Here is a 26,238-nt window from a genome sequence, read left to right on the forward strand (position 1 = left end):
CAGTTTATAGTACATATAATAGAACAATACTTACAATTTACAATTATGTAGGCATTTACAATTATATATATTTTTTCTTCATTTTCTTTTAAATTTTGCATTCAAAAAATACGAGGTCCCCATATATTCCCCCACCCCACCCATGCCACCCCTCCCACATCAACAAACTCTTCCATCATTATGGCACATCCACTGCACCCAGTGGATACATTCTGGAGAACTGCTACAGCACATGGACAGTGGTCCACATTGTAGTCCACGCTTTCCCCCAGTCCACCCAGTGGGCCACGACAGGACACACAACGTCCAGCATCCATCCCTGCAGCACCACCTAGGACAACTCCAAATCCTAAAAATGCCCCCACACTATATTTTTTCTTCCCTCTCCTGACCATCAGCAACCACCGTGGCCACCCTCTCCACATCACTACTACAGTTTCTTTCCTTACTTATCACACTAGTTCCCCAGCAGAACACCAGTAAGTCCACTCTAATCCATACTCTATTCCTCCATCTTGTGGACCTGGGATGGCTATGTCCAGTCCCCCTCTGCATCAAGAGGGGGTTTAGATTCCACATGAATGATGGATGCAATTCTCCTGCTTGCAGCTGTAGGCACTCTTGGCTACCTGGTGTGGTGGTTGACCCTCTTTACCTCCCTGTCAGCTGGCCAGGGTAAATCCAAGAAATCAGAGGGTAGAAGCTGCAAGTCTGCTGAGGCCCAGGGCCTGGCCATCACATGGACAGTTCAGAGATTCAGGTCTCCTGAGTATACACCAACCCAAATGCCAACCACAGGCCCAGTAAAAGTAACAGAAAAGGCATGTGTAGAAAGGTTATATCTGAGTCCAACTCCATCACACTCAGGAACACAAAGTCCAAAGTAGGGCCAACTGACATGGCCCTGAACTCCAGAGCCATCTGCCTTGACCAGAGAACCTGTGGGTTGCTGCAGCCCTCAGGAGAACCAGCACCTGGGTTTCCATCTACCTTGGCTGTCTCTGGTACCCTGCTGAGGCATGCATAAGCATCACCCCCTGATGACCTCCTGACTCTTTTTTGGAGACTCTTAGCCATATAAACTCACTTGTCCTTTCCATTTCCCCCTTTTATCCAAAGTCAAAAAGCAGTTTTTAACACCTGATATTACATGTAGGCTGAGATATTCTGCCGGTCTGAGTTGACCTCTTTGTTCATGGACTTTTTGTAATTTCATCATCAGCTGGTCCTTGATAGTAATTCCTCAGTGCCAGGGAGACTCATCCCTGGGAGTCATGTCCCACGCTGGGGGGAAGGCAATGCATCTACATGCTGAGTTTGGCTTAGAGAGTGGCCACATTTGAGCAACATGGAGGCTCTCAGGAGGTAACTCTTAGGCACCCCACAGCTATAGGCCTAGTTCATATTTCAGGCACACAGGCTCATAATTGGTGCCATTAGTATCAAGGGCTCATAGTTGAACCATCTATCTTTATTGGTCTTTGCCATTGCACTTGGGGGATTGTTGTTGTTCCATTGGGGAATGTGCTAGAGCTCCCCTGGTCAGGAATTCAGCACTCTTTCATCTGTCATTTCCAACTGAAACCACTAAGAAAATATCCAAATCTTTCTATGTACCCTGTATACATGCCCTGAGAACTCCCTCCCAACCGTGTGCCCCCCCACTAATGACACCCCAGACAAGTGCTCCTCCCCTACCATAGAGGAACCTCTCTTTAGTCCAAAACTTCTTCAAAAAGGAGGCCCAATATATTGCCAGGTTCCATTACTAGAAAAATGGAATATAGTGATGGGTTTAAAGGTTAGATACAGAATACATATAAATTTAGAAAAATTAAATAAAGGAAAAATAAATTGGGGTATCAAAGAAATGAAAAAATGAAAAAGCTTTGTTTTTGACATTTTGCCTTTCATCACTGCTACAGGTGTTGCCCTGTATGTTACAGTGGCAAGGCGATTTCTTCCATTTCTTCCTCAATGTCTACCTCCTTTCTTTCTTTTTTTTCCCCCTGATTATTAAGTTTCTCTTGACAGAAGTTTTAGGTCACAGTAATTCACATATACAATATATGGTACTCCCACATATCCAACATCAAACCCTTTGTCCCTTCTCCAACAGTGATCTTTTTACATGTTCATATTATATTTGCTGCAGCTAATGTACAGATATTGAAACGATAGCTTTCAAACATGGTTCCATTTGGGTTTAAATAATGGCTTATATTTTAGACTATATAATTTTCTAAATTTTTAGTTATCTTATGTTGTACATTTTGGTTTACATTTTAGCCTATAAACTTTTATACATTTTTGGTGTAATTTAACATGACCTATATCCATCATGGTATGATCTTGTGGAACACTTCCATTGTCCCACAGTTATCCTGATTCCATGTATTCAACACCTCTTTCCCCCTCCCCTCAGGGTCCACCATGACAATCAATCTTCATTATTTGAGGAACCATATTCAGAGATACTTGCAAAAATGTTGAGGGCTTGACATACTTGACTGCCCTAACCCATTGGGAGCCATCGATCCTCTCAAGAGATATAATTCCCTCTGTTTGAGAACATCAGTCCTCCCCAGGATGTGGGTATACCTTCACTCTCATTGTATGGGTCTCCACCCAATGATATAATCCACTATGACAAAATGAGCACTCACACACTCCCCAGAAGCTTGCCCTGTGTCAGACGCCCCCCGCTTAAGCATCCCAAACAGGCAACCTTCCATATTACATTCTCTAAAGAGTTTTCTCTGCACCACAATTTCAACCACATACCTGACAATCTCCCATGATCAAATGTTCCCCTCACCCTCTCCCCAGTTTCTTGGGCAATCTGACCTATCCTCCCATCCCTAGCGCCCCTACAGCCCATGCAGCCCCATGCAAAGTTATCCCAATGCCCCCATTTTATCCCTTCCCTGTACAAATACTTACCTCCAGCTTATCATAGATTTCACCCAAGTAGCTGTCAGCTCACAACCTTCATCTACCCTCCAACTACCTTAAAGTTTATCACCCAGTCTCTAACTCTCTGAGACAGCTTGATTTACTTATTTCATATCAGAGAGGTCATGTAGTATTTGTTTTTCAATACCTGAGTTGCTTCACTGAACATAAGGTTCTCAAGATTCATCCATGTTATCACATGTGTTTGTACTGTATTTGTTCTTATAGCCGAGTAGTATTCCATTGTATGGATATACCTCATTTTATTTATCCATTCATCTGTTGATGGGCATTTGGGTTGATTCCAACTTTTGGCAATAGTGAATAGTGCGGCTATGTACATTGGTGTGCATATATCAGTTTGTGTCCTTGTTTTCAGATTTTCTGGGTATATACCCAGCAGTAGAATTGCTGGGTCATATGGCAAATCTATAGCTAGTTTTTTGAGAAACCGCCAAACTGTCCTCCAGAATGCCTGGATCCTTCTGCATTCCCACCAACAGTGGATGAGTGTTCCCATTCCTCCACATCCTCTCTAACAGTTGTAGTCTTACTCCCAGTCTCATGGGAGTAAGATGGTATCTCATTGTTGTTTTGATTTGCATTTCCCTAATAGCTAGAGATTTGGAGCATTTTTTCATGTGCTTTTTAGCCATTTGTATTTCTTCTTTGGAGAAGTGTCTGTTTAAATCTTTTTCCTATTTTTTAAATGGGCTGTTTGTCTTTTTATTTTCAAGATATAGGAGTTCTTTATATATGCAGGTTATAAGTCTCCTATCAGATATATGGTTACCAAATATTTTCTCCCATTGTGTAGGCTCTCTTTTCACTTTCCTGACAAACTTCTTTGAGGTGCAGAAGGCTTTAATTTTGAGTAAGTCCCATTTATCTATTTATTCTTTTGCTTCTCGTGCTTTTGGTGTGAAGTTCATGAAGCCATTTCCTATTACAAGGTCCTATAGATGCTTCCCTACTTTGCTTTCCAAGGTCTTTATGGTCTTGGGTCTTATATTTAGGTCTTTGATCCATCTTGAGTTGATTTTTGTATAAGGTGTAAGTTGGTTATCCTCATTCATTCTTTTACATATGGATATCCAGTTCTCCAGGCACCATTTGTTGACGAGGCCATTCTCTCCCAGTTGAGAGGGTTTGGTGGCCTTGTCAAATACCATATGGCTGTATATATGAGGATCTATATCAGAACTCTCAGTTCGGGTCCATTGGTCAGTGTGTCTATCCTTGTACCAATAACATGCTGTTTTCACTACTGTAGCTTTGTAGTATGTTTTGAAGTCAGGTAGTGTGATTCCTCCAATTTCATTTTTCTTTCTCAATACGTCTTTGGCTATTCAGGACCTCTTTCCTTTCCAAATAAATTTCATAGTTAGTTTCTCTACTTCATTAAAGAATGATGTGTTGATTTTTATTGGGATTGCATTGAATCTGTAGATCAGTTTTGGTAGGATAGACATCTTAATAGTATTTAGTCTTCCTATCCATGAACAGGGAATATTCTTCCATTTATTGAGGTCTTTTATTGCCTTGAACAGTGTTGTGTAGTTTTCTGTATATGTCTTTTACCTCTTTAGTTAAATTTATTCCTAGATATTTGATTTTTTTACTATTGTGAATGGTATTTGATTCCTGATTTCCTCCTCAGATTGCTCATTATTGGTGTACAGAAATGCTACTGATTTTTGTGCATTTATCTTGTAACCTGCGACTTTACTGAACTCATTTATAAGTTCTAAAAGCTTTGTTGTAGACTTCTCAGGGTTTTCTATGTAAAGGATCCTATCATCTGCAAATAGTGAAATTTTGACTTCTTCCTTTCCAGTTTGGATGCCTTTTATGTCTGGTTCTTGCCTCAGTACTCGAGCAAGTACTTCTAAGACTACGTTAAATAGGAGGGGTGATAGTGGGCATCCTTGTTCCTGATCTTAGAGGGAAAGATTTTAGGATTTCACCATTGTAAATGTTAGCTGTGGGTTTTTCATATATACTCTTTATCATGTTCAGAAAGTTTCCTTCTATTCCAATCTTTTGCAGTGTTTTAACAAGAAAGGGTGCTGTATTAAATGCTTTTTCTGCATCTATAGATATGATCATGTGATTTTTTCCCCTTCAATCTGTTTATGTGATGTACTACATTAATTGATTTTCTTATGTTGAACCATCCTTGCATACCAGGAATGAACCCCACTTGGTCATGGTGTATTACAATTATATTTTAAAAATTTAGTCCACTCAATCATTTGGTAAATATGTATTGAGTACCTATTAGCAGTAAACAAGACAGAGAAGGTCTGTGCTCTTTGATACATACAAAAAAATCAGGTAATTTTAAGAACTACACAGAGAATTAGAATACAATGATGTGGTAGAGATGTGATTGGCTGAAATACGAATGATAAGGAGGAGATAACCATATAAAGATTACGACAAGAGCAAATACAAAGAACCTAAGATAGAAATGAACATGGAATATTGGAAAGAAAGGGCAGTTTCTTCACTGCATAGTTTACTCTTTCCTCCTTGTTACTAATAAGCAGTCTTTAGGGAAATACTTTTTAAGATTGTATGAATATGCCTCTCCTTATCAAAAATACCAAAAATTCTCCCCTAGGTTTAGCATCCATTGGTGATTCTTGCTTGATCCAATTTCCCAATTACAGCATTCTATCCACATTTACCAGTGAGGACTCTTGGGGTATTCCACTATAAGCAAGAGTCTGCCCTTTTTCTCATTTATCTATTTATTACAAGTATGGACTAATGAATTCCTTTCTTTATAATTCATTATCAACTTTAGTTTATTTTGGTGCTCGTATTCTCCTAGCTCTTACCAGTGGGATCCCTTTAAACTAGCTCTTGTGTCCTTCTGACTTGTTTCCTATCTATCCTTTTTTACACTTCCTTACTTTTTGGCATAACAAGATGTTCAAGACTCATATTGCCTTTGCCACAGTCCTGAAATAGGCATTTCTGTGAGGATTCCAGATTCCTTTTAGTGGGGAATGGTATTAGAAACCAATCTCTAGATGCTAGCTGTGCTCCTTGATGCTAGGGTGTTCTAATTTTTCATTATTATAAATAATGCTGCAATAAACAATTTTTTCCATAGCATAAAGACTAACAATATAAATTCTGGAACTAGATTGCCTAGGTTCAAGTCCTGGCCCTGTAATTACTAGTTGTACAACATTCACTAATGGCCATCTCTGTTTGGATAACCTGGACACCCTTGAAATTTAGTATTTCCAAAACTGGAGCTCAGTGTCCACAATTACATATAGTAAGGGAAGGCCCACGGCTGAAATGTACAAAGGGAAATACAGAAGGATCCAGAAAAGATAACAAGAAAAAGGAGGTAGGAGGCAAGTAGGAACAGGGTTCTAAACTGAATAGAATGAGTAACATATAGAGGTTAGAAAGAATATGGCATTTTCAAGCAAATATAAGACATTATGTATAGATGACAAGGGGAAGGAGGAGAGCAGTTGAATAGGAGTGGACTTGAAATACCCGTTTCCAATCTCCATCATTCAGTCATTATAGCCTGAAAACTGAGCGTCACCTTGGACAGTTTGTCTTTCACTCCGTTCAGCCAAACAGTTCTCAAGTTTTGTTCAAAATACCTCTTAAAATTCTATTCATTATTGTACACAGACTAAAACTACTGCAACAAAGAAACTCCAAAATATAGTAGCTTAAATAAGAGATTTCATTTTTCTCTCAATTTAAGAATCCAACACAGAGAAATTTGTCCTGGGTCAGTGTAGGTGGCTCTGCTGTATGTGGTCATTCAGGACCGAGCAGCCCCTATATTTTGGGTCTAAGGTTGCTACTCCCATTTTTGCCATTTTCCATCCAACAGGAAGGTGAAAAGATAAAGTTGAGGTAAACAACTTATATGTATAATATAAATGTTAAACTGACCTTAAGTTTTTGCCTACCTTAATGTTGAAATTGATCATAAATGTGCCCCCCCCAAAAAAAAATCATTAGAAATTTCATCCTCTAGAATAATGGTTTTCAACTTTTTGACTATGACCCATAGTAATAAATTTTATATCATGGCCTATTACACTCATAAATATGTACATAAACATTCCCTCCCCTCTTTGTCCCTCTCTATCTTCCTCTGTCCTTTCATGCTTGTAGCAAACAGTTGTTAGAGCAGTGGTTCTTAAAGAATTCAAGTCAACTTTGATGCTTTAAACATAGTTTTCCACACAAACCTAAAGATTCAGAATCTCCTTGGGAGAAATGGGAACACCTGTATTTCTACAACTTCCATGGTTTACTCTTAGAATAATTTATGTATAAGAATAAAATCAAAACTTATATTTTAGCTTGGTATGAGAACCATATGATCTGACTGACCTCTGCTGTACCACCTCCATTGTTCTTTCCCTGCATCCTATATGCTAGCCTGATGAGCTACTCCCTGTGCAACCTACAATACCTCTGTGTAGTTTCTTTGGCTCTTAATTGCTTTCTCAGCTTTGTTTACCTGGAAGCCTCAATACTTCCTTTAAGTTCGTAGTACCCAGCCGGCACTTATAACCTGCCAAATAAATAAGTCAATGTGTATCTATTACTCTAATGGACGTGTCAGAAAACTTACCAAGAAGAAAAGGTTGCCCCAGTTCTTAAGAAATTTCTAATCCAGGAGAGAAAAGAGTAATGTAAATGTATATAGATCTATGGAAAATATTTTTCCATTACAGTATTTTGTTTCTCTATTACTGTAAATCATGTTGTCAGGTGAGAAAGATCCAATCTTTAAGTCACCTCTGCAGAGATTATATTACATTCTGACACACAGTAGTTTAAATAAGCTGCACATGTTGTTCAAGCTATAATTAGTCTTTAACAGTAGTTACACAACATTTCAGGATAATATGCACTCACAAAACACTAACCAGCTCTTTAATATTTAGAGTTCATTTGCCAGTTCTTGGTAACAAAAAATCACTAGCTTGTATAGATAATATGCCCCATTCCCTCTCCTGGCATGTTTTACATGTTGTATCATAAATACTGTCAAACAAACATTTAAAAATTAGAAAGCAGCCTTCACTAAAGATTACCTATATCATTTTGGATTCATCCTCCTCTTAATTTACCTATAACTAGTCACCAAATCCAATGATTTACTCTTTCAAAATGATTGATCTTATTTCTAACCATTTTTGTCATTATTACATCATGCAGGCCCACATCAGCTAATTGCTTATATCCTGTAAGTGTCAAGCAGTAAGTCAGGCTTATTGTTTCTAGACTCACCTCCATATTCCAGGCCCCGACCCTTCAACATATTATGTGGTATGCAAGCAAACAATATACTTTACATATGTGATTTCACTTTTTCTCAAAGAAGCCAATTATCAGGGCCATGTTACAGATTTAAAAATTGAGGCTCAGAAAAATTAACGTTACCTTTGGGCACACAACTAGGTAAAAATAAGAGGCGGGGCTAAATTCAAATGCCTGACTCCAACCACTAAACTTGTAAATACTATCCCATCTCTTCCCTCTCCATTTCAAAATAAAATAATCTTCTTTCATCCTTCCCATTCCCCTTCTAACTTTTCCCCACTCCAAGCCCCCCTCCCCCTCACCTTTCAGTATGTCTAAGGGAAAGAATATGTTTGAAGCAAAACTAATTTTCTCAAAGCTCATCTAAGAGCAGTATAGGAGAATTCTCACTTTATCACAGTCTGCATTAACAAAGGTAAAGTACCCATTTATAGTTCTGCTTTTGTAATCTGTCATGTCCTTTGCTCACATTTCTATTGAGATCTTAGTGTTTTATCAATTTGTATATACTTTATAGAAGAAATTTCATCTGATTTTTTATAGTCATCTTTACTACGTTGAGAGTTGTAATAAGTATTAAACCACTATAGCCTAAAAGGCAGCAGTCATTTAGAACCATCTCTAGTTTTCGCAAAAATAATGCAGGCCCATTGCTCCCCTCCACTTTAAACCAAGTGTACCTGAAACGGCTCAAGTTTTTTTATTTAACTTTCTTTATTTGAAGGAAAAGAAAAATAAACATTGAATTAAAACACTCAGATATTTTAGACATGCATAAATTTGAGTTTGTTGATGTTGGCTCTGGAAGTGTATATTACACGCCGACATCCTTAATGGCCTGAAAACACATATGAAACCTTCTGTACTTTAATACAAGGAATTCCTTTTTAACGCTTGGGGTCTGGCACAATATTTATCATTCGGAAATCCCATTAACTCTGATTTTTTTCTTCAGGATGATGACAACACTTTGAATATATTTGTTCCTCTATTCTGAAAGATCTTGGATGCAGTTGTAGTTTTTCTGTACTTTGATAATTCAGTCAAGTTAGAAACAATAATGAGTAATGTAGTATGGCTATTTAAAATAAAGGGAAAAGTTTTTAAAATGAGTTTATCCAAAATGAAATTTGGCCAAAGCCATTATCATAGCTCAGAATTGGATTTTTAAAGTTTATCAATTTATTTAGTCTCGTAGGCAGTCATTATTGTTCTTACTTCCTAATTAATGAAGTAATTCACTAATACATTCTCCAAAGTTGCCAGTTATAATGCTCTTTCCCTTCAGTGGACCTATTTGATTGTTTCCTTCTTGAGCATGCAGTATCATTTCATTATCAGAATATCTAAGGAATGTTTGACTCAAAGTTGTATTATAGTCAGCCTTTTGTAGTATCCTTTTTATATTATGAATCAAAAGGGAAATATTAAATGTAATCTGAAATTCTAAGTATATGTGCTGGAATGTTACGAAAACAAAACAACCCTTTAAATAAGTATCATAAGTAAAATACTAATGTCATCAAAATTCAGTCATTTTAGTTTCTTTTATGATGAAAAAAGTTTGCCAAAATCATGAAGCGAGTTGTTTTAAAATATATTTATAATGTATTTAAATATTTTTTTATTAAATTTGAAATTTCTTTTCAGTAACCATAAATTTGAGCTAGTTGTCTTTGCTTTAGAATTTTTTGGTTATTAGGACATTCAGCTTCTAAATAAAAAGAGGTGTATTTTTTATCCATGTTCAGGTGTACTCATAATTTTGACAAAGTATGTATAGATGTTTGAAAGAAGAAACCCCAATTTAGTTGAAGTTTTCTCATTTTTGCACCTAATTTAAAAAAACACAAAGGGAGGTGGCAGAGTACTTCTGTGGGTACTTGCCACACCAGTGAATCATAGCACCAAGCCATGGAAGTCTTTAAAAGAACTTCTATAGTCTTTAGAACACAGTGGAAATATTAGACGAACCTAACATTTGTACCACCGTCACTCTCCATATACCCCAGACAAAAAACCAAAAACACTCCTAAATGATCAACTGCTTCATTAGCTTAAAAGAATATTTCTGGTTTGGAAATATCTTCCCTAGACACAGTTTGTAATGGAATCTATAGAAACTTTAAAATAAAAACTAGCAACTTGAGACTTATGGGCAAGTACATTATCTGTAAAAGTTTGTCATCACTTTGTTAGGTTTCCATACTTTGGGGCTGTGATAAATCTTATCTAAATTATCTTCACCTTTTGCAGTTCTTTCAGAAATGTTTGTGCTAATACTTAAATGATTTAAGAATTGATTTAGCCATTTGTAACATAAAAAAAGTAATAACCTTTTAGTTGTTTTTCTGCTTCTGAAGCAGCCACCTTCTTTATAAATTTCTTCACTACTTATTACTGTCCTCTAAAGTAGCTCTTTAATTCAAATTGTGGTTTCCTGAGTCATTCAATTAATGTATTTCTCCAATTTGTAACAGTAAGGACTGGTTACACCTAACATTCCCTCTACTAAGTATTTAAGGCAGTCTCTAAGGAGCTATCTTCCCTACCCCATTAGAATGTGAAGGAGCCAGATCCCTCAAATACAAGTGATAAAAAATGAGTTTCTTATCTGGAGTTTTTTAAGTTACCAGGCTTTACCAGGATTACCTTTTTGGCTGAATCACTGAAATTTTCCCAGGAGGACAAAGATTTTTATTTAGAGACTAGAAAAAAGCAATATAGCATTTTAAAGCAGATTGCATAAAAATGGGGCAATAATTTTTATATTTTCACTTTAATCTATTAAGACATGCTTAATATGTATTACCATGTTTAACTTCCTTTACTGGAACCCTTAAAGTAAATAATAGTTCCTTTGCCCAGGGCTTAAAAATAGGAAAGCTTCTCAAGGAAATCTGACTGGAAATATTTTATCCCATTGTCTTTTCTTCAAATTTCTTGGGAATTGGTATGGAGGAAAGGGAGAAAAGATTCGTCTCTTTTTATTTGCTAGAGAAAGCTGCCATTGTTTTCCTCATTAGCAGAAGCAGGGAATAACTGACAAAAAACACTTTTTCTACAAAAAACAAGCATTTTTGCTTGAAGCCATGTTTAGGAGCCAGTATGCCAGGCAATCAGGATGGTCTTATCAGATGGAGCCTGGTTAAGAGGTACTAGTAATATGTGCCAAGCACGATGAAACTACTTATATTATCTCCAGTAATCCTCACAACAATTCTGAAACATAGGTATGTTAATATTTTTTGCCTTTGAGAAAAACCAAACCTACAGATGGTATCTTGCAACAAGGTTACATAGCTAATAAATAAACAGACCAGGATGTGAACCCAATCACTTTAACATGCGCTTTACCATTTTAGCAAAAGTACAAGGCCATGGGAGTTAATTCTCTACAGAGCACTAGACTCCAGTCTGGTCCATGATCACAAACCATGACTTCTGAGTCCTGACCTGCCATCTTCAAATTAAGTGTTGTGTCAAGAAAATGTAGATTGCTATAAATCCATCACTTGAAACAATTCAAAGGATTGATATGAAAGTTCAGCATCAATTCTATGCATTTTAATTATCTGTAGATCAAAAGTCTGGCATGGGTTTTAAGAGCTACCTTCTCTTCTGGAGGCTATAGAGAATCTGTTGCCTTGCCTTTTCCATCTTCTAGATGCTACCCCATTTTTTTTGCCTTGTAACACTTCTCTTTGGTCTTCAAAGCCAGCAATGTTCCATTTCTGCCTTTCTTCCATAGTTACATCTTCCTTTGACCACAGCAGGGCAAGGTTCTCTGGCTTTTAAGGACCCATGTGATCAGTATATTTGCAGTATATTTAGTGCCACATTTTTCTGCTTTTTGTTGATTTTTCTGTTTAAAATAGTCCCCAAGCATAGTGCTGAAGTGCTATCTAGTGTTCCTTAACATAAGAATTTTCCTTACAGAGAAAATTCATTCGTTAAGGCGTAATTTCTGGTAGCTGTAAGTTCAATATTAGTGAATTAACATTTTAATGAGCTCCAATAACCTGCCCCCACAATGCAATTTATGATTAAACTTCCTTAAATTTATATTCAGAGGCCTTGTTTAAAGGTCACTCTAAAATGTTTTGAAGACAATGATACTGTTTCTAGCTGAAGTTAAATCAGAGCAGTCTTTAGGCTAGTGAAACCAAAGACCTTCCTAAGGAATGATGGTATACATTTGTAAGAAGGAAGAAAAAGATGTTTGATGTCTTTAAACAGAAAGACACAAAAAAGGTGGTTATATATTGATTGGTTGATTAAAAGTTACAACCAGAGGCTTGCAGGGCCTTAATTCTGTATTTCTTCTAGGGTCAGTGGTTCAGTATACATAACTTGTGTAACTAACCAACCAGAAGTGACTAGTAAATTGGTTTTGTTGTTCTTGTCTATACATTGAAAAATGTATTATGATCCGTCCCCAAAATAGTTTCTATTGATCCCACAGTTCGCTCCATCTTTTCTTAAAAAACAAAAAAGTTTTCAATGTTAGTTGTGAAAACTGTTTTTTTTAAATTTAAGCAGCTTTCTCTATTTGCATGGCTATCATTTATGGCCCAGTATTGAAAATATACTACCATTAACTCTAAAACACATCATTATGTACCAGCATTATCTCTAAAACAAATCATTAATATGAGAATGGGTGGATGGATAGATGGGTAGATGGATGGATGGATGGGATGAATGGATATAGATTCTCCTTTTTCAAAAAGGGGAATAAAAAGAGGATTAGAGCCTAGACCAGAGCTTTGGTCCATTCTTTTCCTGTTCAACTAACTGTATTAACTGTACCAGTTTTTAACAGGCATTTTTACAAAATGATGAAAACTTGATTTGCATAATTATCAATATCAAAGTCCTTTAGTCTTTTAATAACTTAAGGCATGTCTAATCAGTCCCACAAAAGCCCACACAGATTGGATAGGTAAGACTACAGCAACCAGATAGAAAATTCTGGACAAAAATTGTTACTTAAGATTATCATTAGGGAAGCAGACTTGGCCCAGTGGTTAGGGCGTCCGTCTACCACATGGGAGGTCCGCGGTTCAAACCCTGGGCCTCCTTGACCTGTGTGGAGCTGGCCCACGTGCAGTGCTGATGTGCACAAGGAATGCAGAGCCACGCAGGGGTGTCCCCCGCATAGGGGAGCCCCACACGCAAGGAGTGAGCCCCGTAAGGAGAGCCACCTAACACAAAAGAAAGTGCAGGCTACCCAGGAATGGCACTGCACACACGGAGAGCTGACACAACAAGATGACGCAACAAAAAGAAACACAGATTCCCGAGCCGCTGACGACAACAGAAACGGGCAAAGAACACGAACCAAATAGACCCAGAGAACAGACAACTGGGGCGGGGATGGGGGAGAGAAATAAAAAAATTAATCTTTAAAAAAAAAGTTATATTAAAAAAATTATCATTCTATTTAGGACTTTTCTTAAAGTGCTATTTTAAATGACTAGAGGAAGTTAAAGGGATTGTTTTGGTGATAGAGCAGTCATTACTTTTTGGGTGTGTGTAAGTTCATCCAGCCTATCTATCCAAACAATGGCTTTATTTCTCACATACCTCCCAAGGTTGTTACCTTATAAATGGGATAAGCAATGAATTTAACTCTTTTGTTTCTGGGATTTTTATAAGTTTTTACTTAATATATACATTTAGCTGAAAAGTTGCTGAATGTAAGAGTGCCAGTTCCTTTAAAAAGTTATAACCACACTTAATTCCAAAAAGAGGTATTAATAAACATAAATGACTAAAAAGGTAAGTTCAATAAGACAATTAAAATGGCAGTATTAAAGCTACCACTTACTGAATTATCTTATTTAATCCTCACAACCCTGCAAGATAGGTATCTTTTTACAGATGAATTGGTTGTCAGAGGCTGAGTAACTATCAAACACAAAACTGGTACTGTTAAAACTGAGATTTGAAGCCCAGATCTCATTGCAAATCTGTTTTTATTCAGTATTAAAAATAATCGAGTATATTCCAGTGTGTTTCCATTTTTACTTTTAAAGTGACTCAGGAATTTTAAGAAATTTAAATAGTGAAATTTTGTTCTTTGGCATAAAATATTTCAAAACTAGCATTTGAATACAGTTATGGAACATAATGGAATTATTTTTATAAAAACCTTTTGCAATCAGGTAAATAAACTTAACATCTATTTTTAATTGCCTATTTTAGGTAAAAGGTTCACTATTTACATTAAAAATTAACTTGAAAAGTTTGAAAAGAATATTGTAGTACTTCCTTACATTTTATTTACTATTTTCTGTTACAGGAGATGAGTATGATGTATGTGCCATATGTTTGGATGAATATGAAGATGGAGATAAGCTCAGAATCCTTCCCTGTTCCCATGGTATGAGTAATCACACAATGGTTTGAATTTATGGAGTAATTTACAGTAGGATCTCTATTAAAGGGGAAGAGACAGAAAATAGTTATTAGCATACCACAAGCCAAACCTTGAGTCTAATAAAAGGATGGAAGTATATTTGTAAAAACTGACCAACTTTTCTTCTCCTTTTCCTACCTGATACATATGTATCAGAACACTGAATAAACATGGCAAGGATTAAATGTAATGTTCTCAACCACAGCGTACTACCTAAATAAATGTGTATTTTGTTTGCTTCAACAGCTTATCACTGCAAGTGTGTAGACCCTTGGCTAACTAAAACGAAAAAAACCTGTCCAGTCTGCAAGCAAAAAGTTGTTCCTTCTCAAGGTGATTCAGACTCTGACACAGATAGTAGTCAAGAAGAAAATGAAGTGTCAGAACATACCCCTTTACTTAGACCTTTGGCTTCTGTCAGCACCCAGTCATTTGGTGCTTTGTCAGAATCGCACTCACATCAGAACATGACAGAATCTTCAGACTATGAAGAAGAGGACAATGAAGACACTGACAGTAGTGATGCAGAAAATGAAATTAATGAACACAGTGTCGTGGTCCAGTTGCAGCCTAATGGTGAACGGGATTTCAACATAGCAAATACTGTTTGACCTTCAGAGGGCAATTGGTTTCATTTCCTTTAAAATGTTTTAGGTATATAATTTGATATTTTTGCTCCCTTCAGAGATTTCTGCAGAAATAACTTTAGTATTCTACAATTTAATCAAATGCTGAAACAGGTTTTTTGATCCAGTATTTATCTGCAGGAGTGTACTTCATTCCACTAATAAGTAACAGAAAGGTGCTGTACCTCAAGCATCAAATCACCTCTCCTTTTGGAGTAAAATATATAGCCAAAACATTAAAAAAAAAATTCCTCAGTGAAGCTTGCAGACCTAGATCACAATATGCAGATGTTTTACACACAGTCCATGCTGCTGCCACCTTGCATGAGCTAAGCCAGCTCCCACCTCCGTAGTTACAGTTGTTGAGTTGAATAACATCCATTTTTATGGTACATTCCCAAATTGCCACCATTAGTGAGAGGCAGCAAAATACAATTATATTGCCTTTTTCCTTCTATCAACACCACAAAGAAAAACATACATACTTAAAGCTGTCTTTTCCTTCCTCTTCCCAAACAGTCTTATCCTGATAGGAACGGTCTTTACTAGTGTAGATTTCAAAAGTTTTTGGTTTTTTTGTTTAAGTTTTTAATACTATAGTGTAACGTATAAATTTGATTCAGCAGCTCAAGTAATATGTCTCTGAACTTTACTTACTGAATTTCAGTATCTTTAAGGGTTTTTATGTGGTTGTGATCAAAGCAAAAGGAAAATGCTGCATAAAAATACTGAACTTTAGCAACTGTTCATACTCAAATCATATACCTCTTAATAAAGAGCATCTTATGCTTATTAGCCCAGCTAACTATGTACAGAAGAAAATTCTTCAAGTATTGGATTTGAAAATAAGTGCTTATGTTTAACAGAACTAATGATGTATTTTAACAATGTATTATGAAAAGCTAAATTATATTATACATCATTGTAACTATGTAGAAAATAGACTTATCTATAATCAAAAAGCTAAGGATTTTTATATGGCCTTGTATGAGGGGAGTTTGAATGTTAATAAACACGTTTTCCACTTTAAGAATCAGAAAATGTTTGTTCTCCTGTAGTATTTTACTTACCGTATTACATAACCACGTTAGCCTTATTTGTATATACAGTCAATATGACTGCTATCAGATAAATACACATATTAGAATTATGTCCAAGGTAACTTGACTGCTCACAAGCAATTAGGTAGTCCCCAAGAAAGTTTTAACTACAGCCCAAATCATTCCAAAGAGAGTCCACATTAGGGTATACCCTGTTATAAATTAGATATATCTGTACTGACATGGGAAATTGCTACTCTAAAGAAAAACATGCTATTGAACAATAAATACAGTAGGTAAATGAACCTTTTGTTGTAAAAAAAAAAAATTTAACAAGAAATTTAACACTAGGTGGGAAGACTTTACTTTTTGAAGTGCTCTTTTTTTAAAAAACCACTGTTATAATCAGCGAAGATATTTCCACTTTGGAAACTGAAAGGTTGAATTCAAAACCTATTGCCTGATACCATTCTCACCCCCAGCTTTTTTAATTTTGTAAAACAAAGGCCTGAGAAAACAGACCAATTTTTAAAAAATCTTTTAAGGAGACAACCATGTAGATAAGCAAAGCTTTGGAATTTGGCATTATGTATGGCCCTTACCCTTCTAAACCTGTCTGATCACCTGCATAATTTCATTTAACCTAAGTTAGGGTATGAGGACAAAACACTAATTTCAATGCCTGGTACAAACATGCATATTAAGTAATAGCTTTTACAATAATCATTAAAATAATAACATCACACCTAAAACAACATATATACACATATATATAATAATGTACTGGGGATTGAACTCAGGACTTGTACATGGAAAGCAGGTGCTCAACCACTTGAGCTACATCCACTCCCCTAAAACAGAACATTGTAAAAGTTAAACAAGTCATGGTAATACAAATCTACATATTAGATATTGTATTCCCTGTCTTTAATCCAGTTGTGTGTAGTTGTTTGTGACTGTGATCAAAGCAAAAACACTGCATAAAAATACCAAACTTCTGCAACTGTTGATACTCAAATCATACTTCTTAACAGTGTCTTACACTTATTAGCCCTGCTAAACTATATACTGAGAAAAATTGTTCCAAGTATTATATTTGAAAATAAGGGCTTATGTTTAACAGAACTAACGATTTAACAATATATTATGAAAAGCTAATATTAAACATCATGGTAACTATGCAGAAAATCAGCTCAAGTTCCAGATGCCTTTGAGATAGGAGATTTTCTGAGGCAAAAATTAGTTATTTTGGTAACCCAAACTCTTACTTTCAGTACTTAGAAAATTTTGAAGTATCTGTTTAACAGCACTGTTAAGATTGCTATTATTCTCAATATTCACTTAAAATCTTTTATAATTTCTTCATGGCTTAACAATACATCTTTTTAAATTGGATATTAAGGACAATTAAAATCCAATTTCTGTTAAAAAAAAAATCCTAATTTAAGATTTCCTCATAAGAGTAACATTAAACACTGGAAATCAAAATAGTCACCTCAAAACTTACCCCAGACATAAATATCTTGATATACTGCCTTCAGAAATATGTAAAATACATATTTTATACTGCATTTATTTACACAGAATGTAAACTGTTTATATCCTATTATTTAACATTCAATAATGAACATTTTCTCAAGTCATTCTTCAGTGACTATTTTATCCTATGGAAGGATACACATTCATTCATTCAACCCATACTCTTCAATTTTAAACCTTGTAGAAGTTTTCCGATTTGGTTATTACATGTATAATGCTGTGAGGGGCATTCTAGTATATAAATTTATATAGCTCCATTTCCTTATGCTAAATTCCTAGAACTAAGTAAAGTGCAAATTAGATGTGTATTTTTTGTAATTGTTTTTCTAATGCAACTGGAGAGGGCTGATGGCTGGTTTCATTATTTACTATTTTAGTGTTAGTGATACAGTGGCCCTCTGCCTTTTACTTCCCTATCTGCACACCCCCCCACATACATACCATGCACCTACTCATAGGTTAAGGATGTCACAACTTTGGTCACTACTTTCTATAATTAATCACACACTGATAATTCTTCACAAATGAAGAGTGAAATGTGTACTGCTCTAACATCTCAAAAATCATCACAACTCAACAGCCAAATTTTCATTTGCCCAACCTTTTGTTCCCAACAGAGATCTTAACACAGGGGTTCTTAAACGAGGAAAGATTTCAGAGGTCCCATGAGCTTGAAATGAATAAAGTCAGATTATCTTTATTTTCTCGGACCTCTAACTGAAATCTAGCATCTCCTTCATTTATAAATGTCTGCAATAAATTACAGTAATAGTCATTTCTTCTGACCATCAAAGGGATCCGTGGAAGAAAGAAGATTAAGAACCCTTCTTAACAGGTAAACTCGCTCATTGCAGGTTTTGTTCTATGATTTCTAGGCTATGCTTTTTAGTACAGTAGCCCCAAGTCCCCCATCTGCCATACCTTTACATCTCCACATGTGCAATCATGTTTGAACTAAGTCCTAATGCCTGACAGCATTCGTAAAGAAAAACTTTCAGTTATTCTTGGTATATTTTAAGTAAGGCAAGGAGATTCATTTCTATTCCCTAAAAAGTTGTTTCTCAGTGTAGCCACAGGATATTTAAATCAGTCACCTGTCACCTGGAGACTGTTTCTTAACTGCCTGGGCCTCTATGGAATCTCCATCTCTAGGATGCATCTCCAGAGCCCAACCCCCCAGGTTTTGATTAGACTAACTTTTCAGCACCTCTGCTCTGAGCTTCTGGCTTGACAGCTCATGATAATGATTTATTTAAAGAATATTAAACTTACATAGTTCCTAAACTTAGGTGCATCCAAGGGATCTCATGACCTCTGGGATTAAATAAACCAGACTGTTACACAGCCATTGTCAACGTGTCACTCCAAAGCCAGAAACTGCAGGAGCATCCCAATTATTATATATGCTACCTAAGAAAATGTATTCTGCTCCTATGCAGAAAAATCCCAGCTGGCAGACCTTAGCCTACCAACAAAGCATTCAAATCTAAGAAGTCTTAAGACATCTAAACAGAAGAATCCACCATAGTGCAGGAAGCCTTCTTGCTACTGGGACTCCTCACCACTCAGTGGATTTCAATGGTGACCAGCCACAAGAAGAAAATACTTATTTTCAAACAGATAGTCAATTTTCCTCTTATAAACCTGAAGATGAGTCTGAAATGACTAGAAATCATTTTTAATAGATCAAAGCCCATTACAAAGAAATCTCCAGGCATTAATTTTAATAATTACTACCTTAAACGAAGTAGGCCATCAACTAAATTTTTAACTGTAAGATTTTGTAGTTACAGCAGACTTTGGCCTATTTTGTGTATTCCCTCTGTGTCAAAAAAAAAAAAAATCAGCCATAACAGGAGACCAACAATTTACATAAACAACAAGAGTCTAAATTATTTGGTTGGAATAAATTTATTTCATCTGTCTGTAAACAAGGTGTTTAATAGTTATGGCATTTTTTTAAATGCATATTAAATCAGATGAGTTAGACTGTATCCCAGATGTAACAAAGTGCAGGGAAAGAAATGGACAAATCAGCAACAAGATTTGTTTTTAAATCTGTACAGTATCCACAAGGCCCAAACAATAAAAGCAAATACTAGAATGTCCCTAAAGTAGTGCCATTCGAAAGAAATCCTCAATAGGTCAGTTAAAATCCATCTCACAATAGCAACAGTTCATTTTAACAATAGTATGGCACAGAATACATATGAAAAAATTTCATCACAAGACAGCCAAGTCCACAATAATGCAACTTCATATAAAAACTCAAGCTGCAAATAAAAATTGGTCCTATGAAGAACAAACTGGACACACTCCAGATGGTTATGTTGGGATACCTAATATCCATAATGGCAGCCTTTTACAATTTTACTAAAGAGTAGAGCTGGTGTGCAAAGAAAAAGATAGGAACCAAAAATCTGAGCTATTGCAATGATGGAATGTCCCTGGGGATTCAATCAGTATGGTTACTGTAAGGTCATGGGAGGAAGTGCCTTTGCTCTTGTTTTGCAGTTGCACTCTTTGTATGTCCTATAGATACTATGATAAAAGATTTGTGTCTATTCAAGTGCAACAACAATACTAAAAGCAAATTACTGCAGCTCTCAATAGCTCATCAACAAAAGGGGTATTAATCGGTTAAGTAAACCAGGCACTGCATAAGATGAAAGCAAACCAAGTACTTTATGTGCAAAGGGAGAGGTTGGGAAAAGAGAGTGAAGGAAAGATGCATGCACTTTTTCCTCCCAATCATGCGCTACAAACGGAAGACGAAATGAGCCAAGTAAAAGCTCAAAGTGCTGAAAAGACACTGATCAAATTAAGAGATTGTACACCGGCACCTTGCTTATTAATATTAACTTATTTTAGTAATCAATATCCCATTAATTGCTAAGACAAAGTGATGCCCAACTTGGCATGCCCCCTCCCCCCAAATTTCAAGGTATCATGCAAATCATTATTGTGCTGCAATTATGTTGCCAGATAAGGGTTGGTTACATACAGTGATTAACATACAAATGATCTGTTGGGCAAACAGGAATCATGACATTAGAAAATAGGTAAAGAAAAATTAGCTACCATCTATAGTCTGGCAGCACTGTGACCATAATTGGGTGGTGATGAAGACAGTTGCTAGGTAGATGGGGAGAGGCTGCTTACACATCAGACCTCCTCAGGTATAAAGCGAGTTCATATGCTTTCTTGTTAAGTGTGCCTCCGTGGACACCTTCCTTTCCCATGACTATAACCAATGCTGGAGTACACAAGGAAACAAAACAAAAGTGAACAGAATTATTTAAGGGGGGGAGGGCAGAAAGAAAGACACCTTTCCCCACCAACAGAGGGATACAAAGGAGACACAGGTTCATACCCCATCACCCTGCATTGCTAATAAAATTTCCAGAATTAAGACTCAAGCTTACAGCTAGGAAATTTAAGAGCAATTATCCCCTAATACTTAACAGTCTGCCTAGCAGCTAGAACCCAGAGTCTCTCAAGTATTTTGCCATTGAGTATGCCTTCTTATTCAATCCGCCTCCATGGACCCCTTCTTTTCCCATTACAAAGACCAAGACTGAAAGAGAAAGAAGAAAAGTGTTTCAAAAGAAGTGTTAATCAAGAAAGTCACTTAAGTTTTAAGCAGACAGAACCCCGATTAATAAGTTATCATTAAGTTAGTTTTCCATGAACTGTCAAGCACTGAAATCAACTAGGTCTCCAAAAAAAGAGGCCCTTAAAACTAGTAATATGCTATAAACAGAACACAGTAACTATTGGTTGCATCCTGGGAGTTCAATCAATGGAGCTGCAGGGCTCTATACAACCATGTGTACACTACCTAGGAAAAAAAATGCATGATCACTTTATTGTTAATTCTAGGGCAAAAAAATAAACTTTATAAAGTTGGAATAATTATTTAGAAAATTCTCCCCAAATTTAATGTGCTTGAGAAGTAAAACCATTAAGACTTTTCAGTGAGGCTAAATGTGTCTATTACTTCCAGAGGAAAACCAAGACCAAATTTTAAATAGCATTTTCAGTATTATTCAGAAAGAACCAAATTAAACGTATTTAAAGCTTGTGCTTACTGATCTCCTCGTTGTGCTATCTTTGTTTTTAGTCAAGTCTAAAATCCTGAAACAGGTTTACTATTTCTAACAGGTTCTTCTATGATGCAATTCAGTCTACCCCAAAATATACGCCTATGTCGAATTTTATGTTCACTGCCACTAGAGGTCAGTAGTGTTGCATGGTATATAGATTTCATTCTGGTTTTATGTCACATAGTTGATGCTTTTTAACATTTGTCTGAGCTCAGCTAATGTTTAGAAATTTGTCCACTGTTCAAAATCACCTAATCTTGCCATAGAGAAACATTTATAAATATCAACTCCCACCAGAATAAGAGTAACCTTTTGGACAATCACAGGGAGTTAGTATAATCACAGCATTAAATTACAGCTCAGAGCTGCTTCAAGTCCCTTCACATACCAGATCTGGTCTTAATATTAGATGTGCCAAGTTTGCTACATGAGACCACAGAAGCTTCTTTATTTACAAAGTATTTACACAGGTTAACACATTTAAATTTGTGTGTAAATCAATTAAATACCATACTAAGCCTCAATTTCTAGAAAGTTTCTTTCAAAGAAACAGAATCCTTTAGTGAATTAAGAATTTCTTCAGTGTTGACAAGTTAGGAGACACTAGAATTTATGGACCAAGTATACAAACTAAATGTTATTTCCTACTTGACTAATCTTGATAAATCTCAGGCACGCTTAGTCTTTGAAAATCTTTTAGTAAATAACAATCTTAACTTAAATGTTTTAGTAATGGGAGTAGCTACTCCAAAACAACCATGCTAATTATTTCTCTTCCCCTGTAACAGAACTGAACCAATTTTCATTTTTCATTTTTTATTCTGAGTACGAAATGTTTAAAATGCAAGTAAGAAAGGGAAGGAAGAGTTCCAAAGCTCAACAAATCAAAGGTACTAAATTAATCAAATGACTTAAGCAATTTAAAAACCTGGATATACCATAGGACTATGATTCCACGTGTCAAGCGATCTAAGAGACAAACTTAGATTTTAAGTATGTAAAGCTAAAAATAAAGAGTTGACACGAATATTCTATTTTAGAATAATCAGGATCTCTGAAGCTAGGCTCTAGATGCCGCTGCAGTAGAGTAAATAAATGAAAGCAGCGCCTCCCTTCAGTGCTGGGCAGTTCTCAAAAACACCTTGATAGCCATTATGGACGAACACTTTCATTCAAAATGTTAAAGAAACTGCTTAATAGGTTGTAATGTGGCATGCAATTTTTAACCAAAAGAGCACCTCCCTTACCTCTACCAGCTCTGCCGACGGCAACGTTGTATGTTGGCTCTCCACCTTGACTCTTTGTCCGGATGTCCATTGTGCAGTCTCCATCGACGTATAGACTATCTCTGATCACTGAGCACTTCTTTGCACCAAGAGTCAAACCATTGGTAAAGAAACCTTCCCGGTCTTTTCCTACAATCATATCTATTTCTATTGGCTGCCCCCAAAAAAAGAAAAAAGAAAAAAAACACGTGAAGTTGTGGTTAATTCCTTTCAGGCCTCAATATTACATGGAAGATTGTATACCAAGTTTATACTACTACTACACAAAATACACATTTCACAAATGGTAAAAATCAAGACTCAGTCTCAGTCTTTTCCAAACAATTATCTAATCCTAGTTAATTACATGTTTTGTATCAGTTAATTCAGATTTCATAATTAACAGTAGTCTGCCAACTAAAAACTGGTCTACAAAAGAATCTCTAAATAGTTGGTACTTCACACTAGACAAACTAAAATCTTGAGTTATTTATAAGCTCTATCAAATCAAGTGGTGCCTGAAGGTGCTTATCTACTGGTAAAGAGTTAGCTATAAACTCTTTCAACAACAGCTTGTCTATCATATTAGTCACATCACAGTCATGTTGCACCACATTTAAAGTTGTTTGAAAGTCTGCCTAAATAAAGTCCTGCTCTAGCAGATATGTTCATTTCTCCTCTGCTTTGGATAGCCTGAGATATCCCCTAGTCCCTAGATCTCAGTGCATTCCAAATTCGTATTTCCCTCGTCCCTTTTTTAATAGCAACTACTCTATCTCCTTCGTTTCCCTTCCCACCTGAGTAATCCGTTTAGAATCTTTCTGGACCACGCAAAGAGGACTGTGTGTACGGCACTGCAGTCAGCAATGGTAAAGGAATAGAGAAAATGGAGATAGGAAAAGAAACTGAGGTGGCCACCAAAACCAGAAAAAAGAAAGCAACATGCATTCTAAAATTCCATGAATTAAGAAGGAAGGCGTCGCCCCCATCAGAACTGCAGAGTCATAGCAGGCCCCAGCCATTTCCAAGCACACTCCCGCAATCTTCCCAGCCAGACAGCGGGAACTCAACACACAAAGAGGAGAAGACTGCAGAGAAAAAGTTGGATCACCAGATGCCAATTCTCTTTAAGAACTGTAGTCCACCCACTACGGGTAGAGGAGACCTGAAAATACTAGTAGGGAGGACTGAGTTCTATACAATTAAATCTCAAACCGTATGTTAAGTAGTAAAGAAATAATTAGTAGCACCCGTCACAGGGAATCTGAATTTTGGCGTTTGGTGGGAAGGGAGAGTGGAGCTAAGAAATTAAGAGAATGCACTCGTAGTCAATACTATCGTCACAATTTTAGGAAGAGCCTTGGGCAGAAATGGGCAAAACAAAAAGCAGCACTGGAGGCTTGGTGACAAATATTTCCCAAACATGTGGCAACCTAGTCAAAACCATCAAGTCACAAGGAAATCAGGCACTGTAAAGCACAAATCTGCGCTAGTTCCTTTAATACCATCACTAAGGAAGAAGAGACTTGGAGAAGTGAAATGTCTGTCACCCTATCTTCCCAGATCATTGAAAACCTTCTAAACGCACCCCCTTTTTAGAGCTATGTTGCGTAACTGGAGATAACGGTATATCGATGAGTCTCCATAGGAGAGAAATCAATGGCAGTTCGCCATCTTGGAGAATTAAAGGAGAAAAAAAAAAAAAAACCTATAGTGCCAGAGCTGAAGTCGAGATTCACGAATCCACCTACGTGGTCGGCGTAAATGTCTCGCAAGCCCCGGAGGCCTGGACACCAGCAAATCTACGCAAAGTCGCTTCGAGAATCCCGGGGGCCGGGCCGCCGCCTCCCACAGCCCGGCTGCGCGGGAGGAGCACTGTCCGTGCAGCTCCGGGGGCCCTACAGCCCGAGGAACCCCAACCGCGCCCCGGGCGCCCGGGCCGGAATTCCCGGACCCCGTTTCCACCCCGGGACTTCCAGAGGACACGGGGAACCGCACGCGGGGGAAATGAGCCACCCCCGCGCGCCCGGCGCGCGCCCCCTCCCCCTTCCCCGGCACCCGGACTTGCGCCGGGCACCCACAGGCAAGGGCAGGGGGAGCCCCCGGCCGCCGCCCCCGCCCGTGAGTGCAGCCCTGGGCGAGGGGGTGTCCCCGGGTCTCGGCCTCCCCGCCGGCCCAGCAGCCGCATCCTCGGCGCCCGCTTCCTCGCACACCTGCCGGCGTGGCCCTGCCTGCCTGGCCCCGTGCTGCGGCGCGGCCGGCCCAGCTCGCCGCCGGGGACTGGGGTCCGGGCCGCCGCCGCTCCTCACCGTAATGCTCTGGAAGACGCCCCCGGCCGTGGCTGCCCAGACGTATTTGGCGTCGCAGTAGCCGACAATGGCGGCCTCCTGGCAGCAGCCATCGCACATCAGGTTATCCACGTAGCTCTGCCAACCGGCCATCTTCGAGCCCTTCGCACTGCAGCGGGGACAGCGAGGAGCAGCAGGCGCAGCGGCGGCGGTAGCGGGCGGCGGCGCGGGGGGAGGCGGGGCGGGGGCGGGGAGGAGGCGGCTCTGCGCAGGCACCGACCGCCCCCCTCCCCAAGGAGCTGCGGCGGGAGGACGCGGGGACGGCGACGAGGGACAAGCCGCGGAGCGCGCCCGGGCCAGCCGCCCGCAGCCGCGGGGCTGGCTAGCCAGCGGAGGGAGACGACGGCGCGACGGTGCCGGCAGCGGCGGCGACTGCTCCCCTCAGCGCAGCCCCTCGGCTATCCGCGGCCACGGCGGAGCGTGCGCGCGCGTGCGTGCGATCCTTCCGCCGCGCCCAGACACGGAGGGTCCCGAGAAGGGAGGAGGAGGGGCGCGGAGGGGCGCGGAGGGATACCGCTCCGGGACAATCACGGCCGCCACGTGCGGAGAGCGCTGTCTGGACGCTGGGGCGGCTCTGGGAGCGGTTCACCCTCGAACCCGGGACCCTCGA

General features: G+C 38.2%; 2 protein-coding genes across 3 annotated transcripts in view; one reads left to right on the plus strand and one right to left on the minus strand.

Moving 5' to 3' along the window:
- Positions 1-16,371, plus strand: part of RNF13 (ring finger protein 13) — a 151,979-nt gene extending 135,608 nt beyond the window's left edge. Inside the window, exons 9-10 of the mRNA XM_004472886.4 lie at positions 14,588-14,668; positions 14,951-16,371. Of these exons, the coding sequence (XP_004472943.1) occupies positions 14,588-14,668; positions 14,951-15,315 (446 nt within the window). The 3' untranslated portion in view covers positions 15,316-16,371. The remainder of the gene's footprint in view (positions 1-14,587; positions 14,669-14,950) is intronic.
- A 3,433-nt stretch (positions 16,372-19,804) lies between these two features.
- Positions 19,805-25,843, minus strand: PFN2 (profilin 2). 2 transcript variants are annotated; one of them, XM_004472885.4, is made up of 3 exons: positions 25,590-25,843; positions 23,263-23,455; positions 19,805-21,165 (listed from the first exon to the last, which is right to left on the minus strand). In XM_004472885.4, exons 1-3 carry the CDS (start codon positions 25,719-25,721, stop codon positions 21,068-21,070), a joined length of 423 nt encoding a protein of 140 aa, XP_004472942.1. In that variant the 5' UTR covers positions 25,722-25,843; the 3' UTR covers positions 19,805-21,067. The 2 variants fall into 2 exon arrangements, with proteins under 2 accessions (XP_004472942.1, XP_012386212.1); XM_012530758.4 differs by having other exon boundaries at positions 19,805-21,486.
- Positions 25,844-26,238: the final 395 nt, after the last annotated feature.

The sequence above is a fragment of the Dasypus novemcinctus genome, chromosome 4, assembly GCF_030445035.2.
Source record: "Dasypus novemcinctus isolate mDasNov1 chromosome 4, mDasNov1.1.hap2, whole genome shotgun sequence".
Lineage (NCBI taxonomy): Eukaryota > Metazoa > Chordata > Mammalia > Cingulata > Dasypodidae > Dasypus > Dasypus novemcinctus.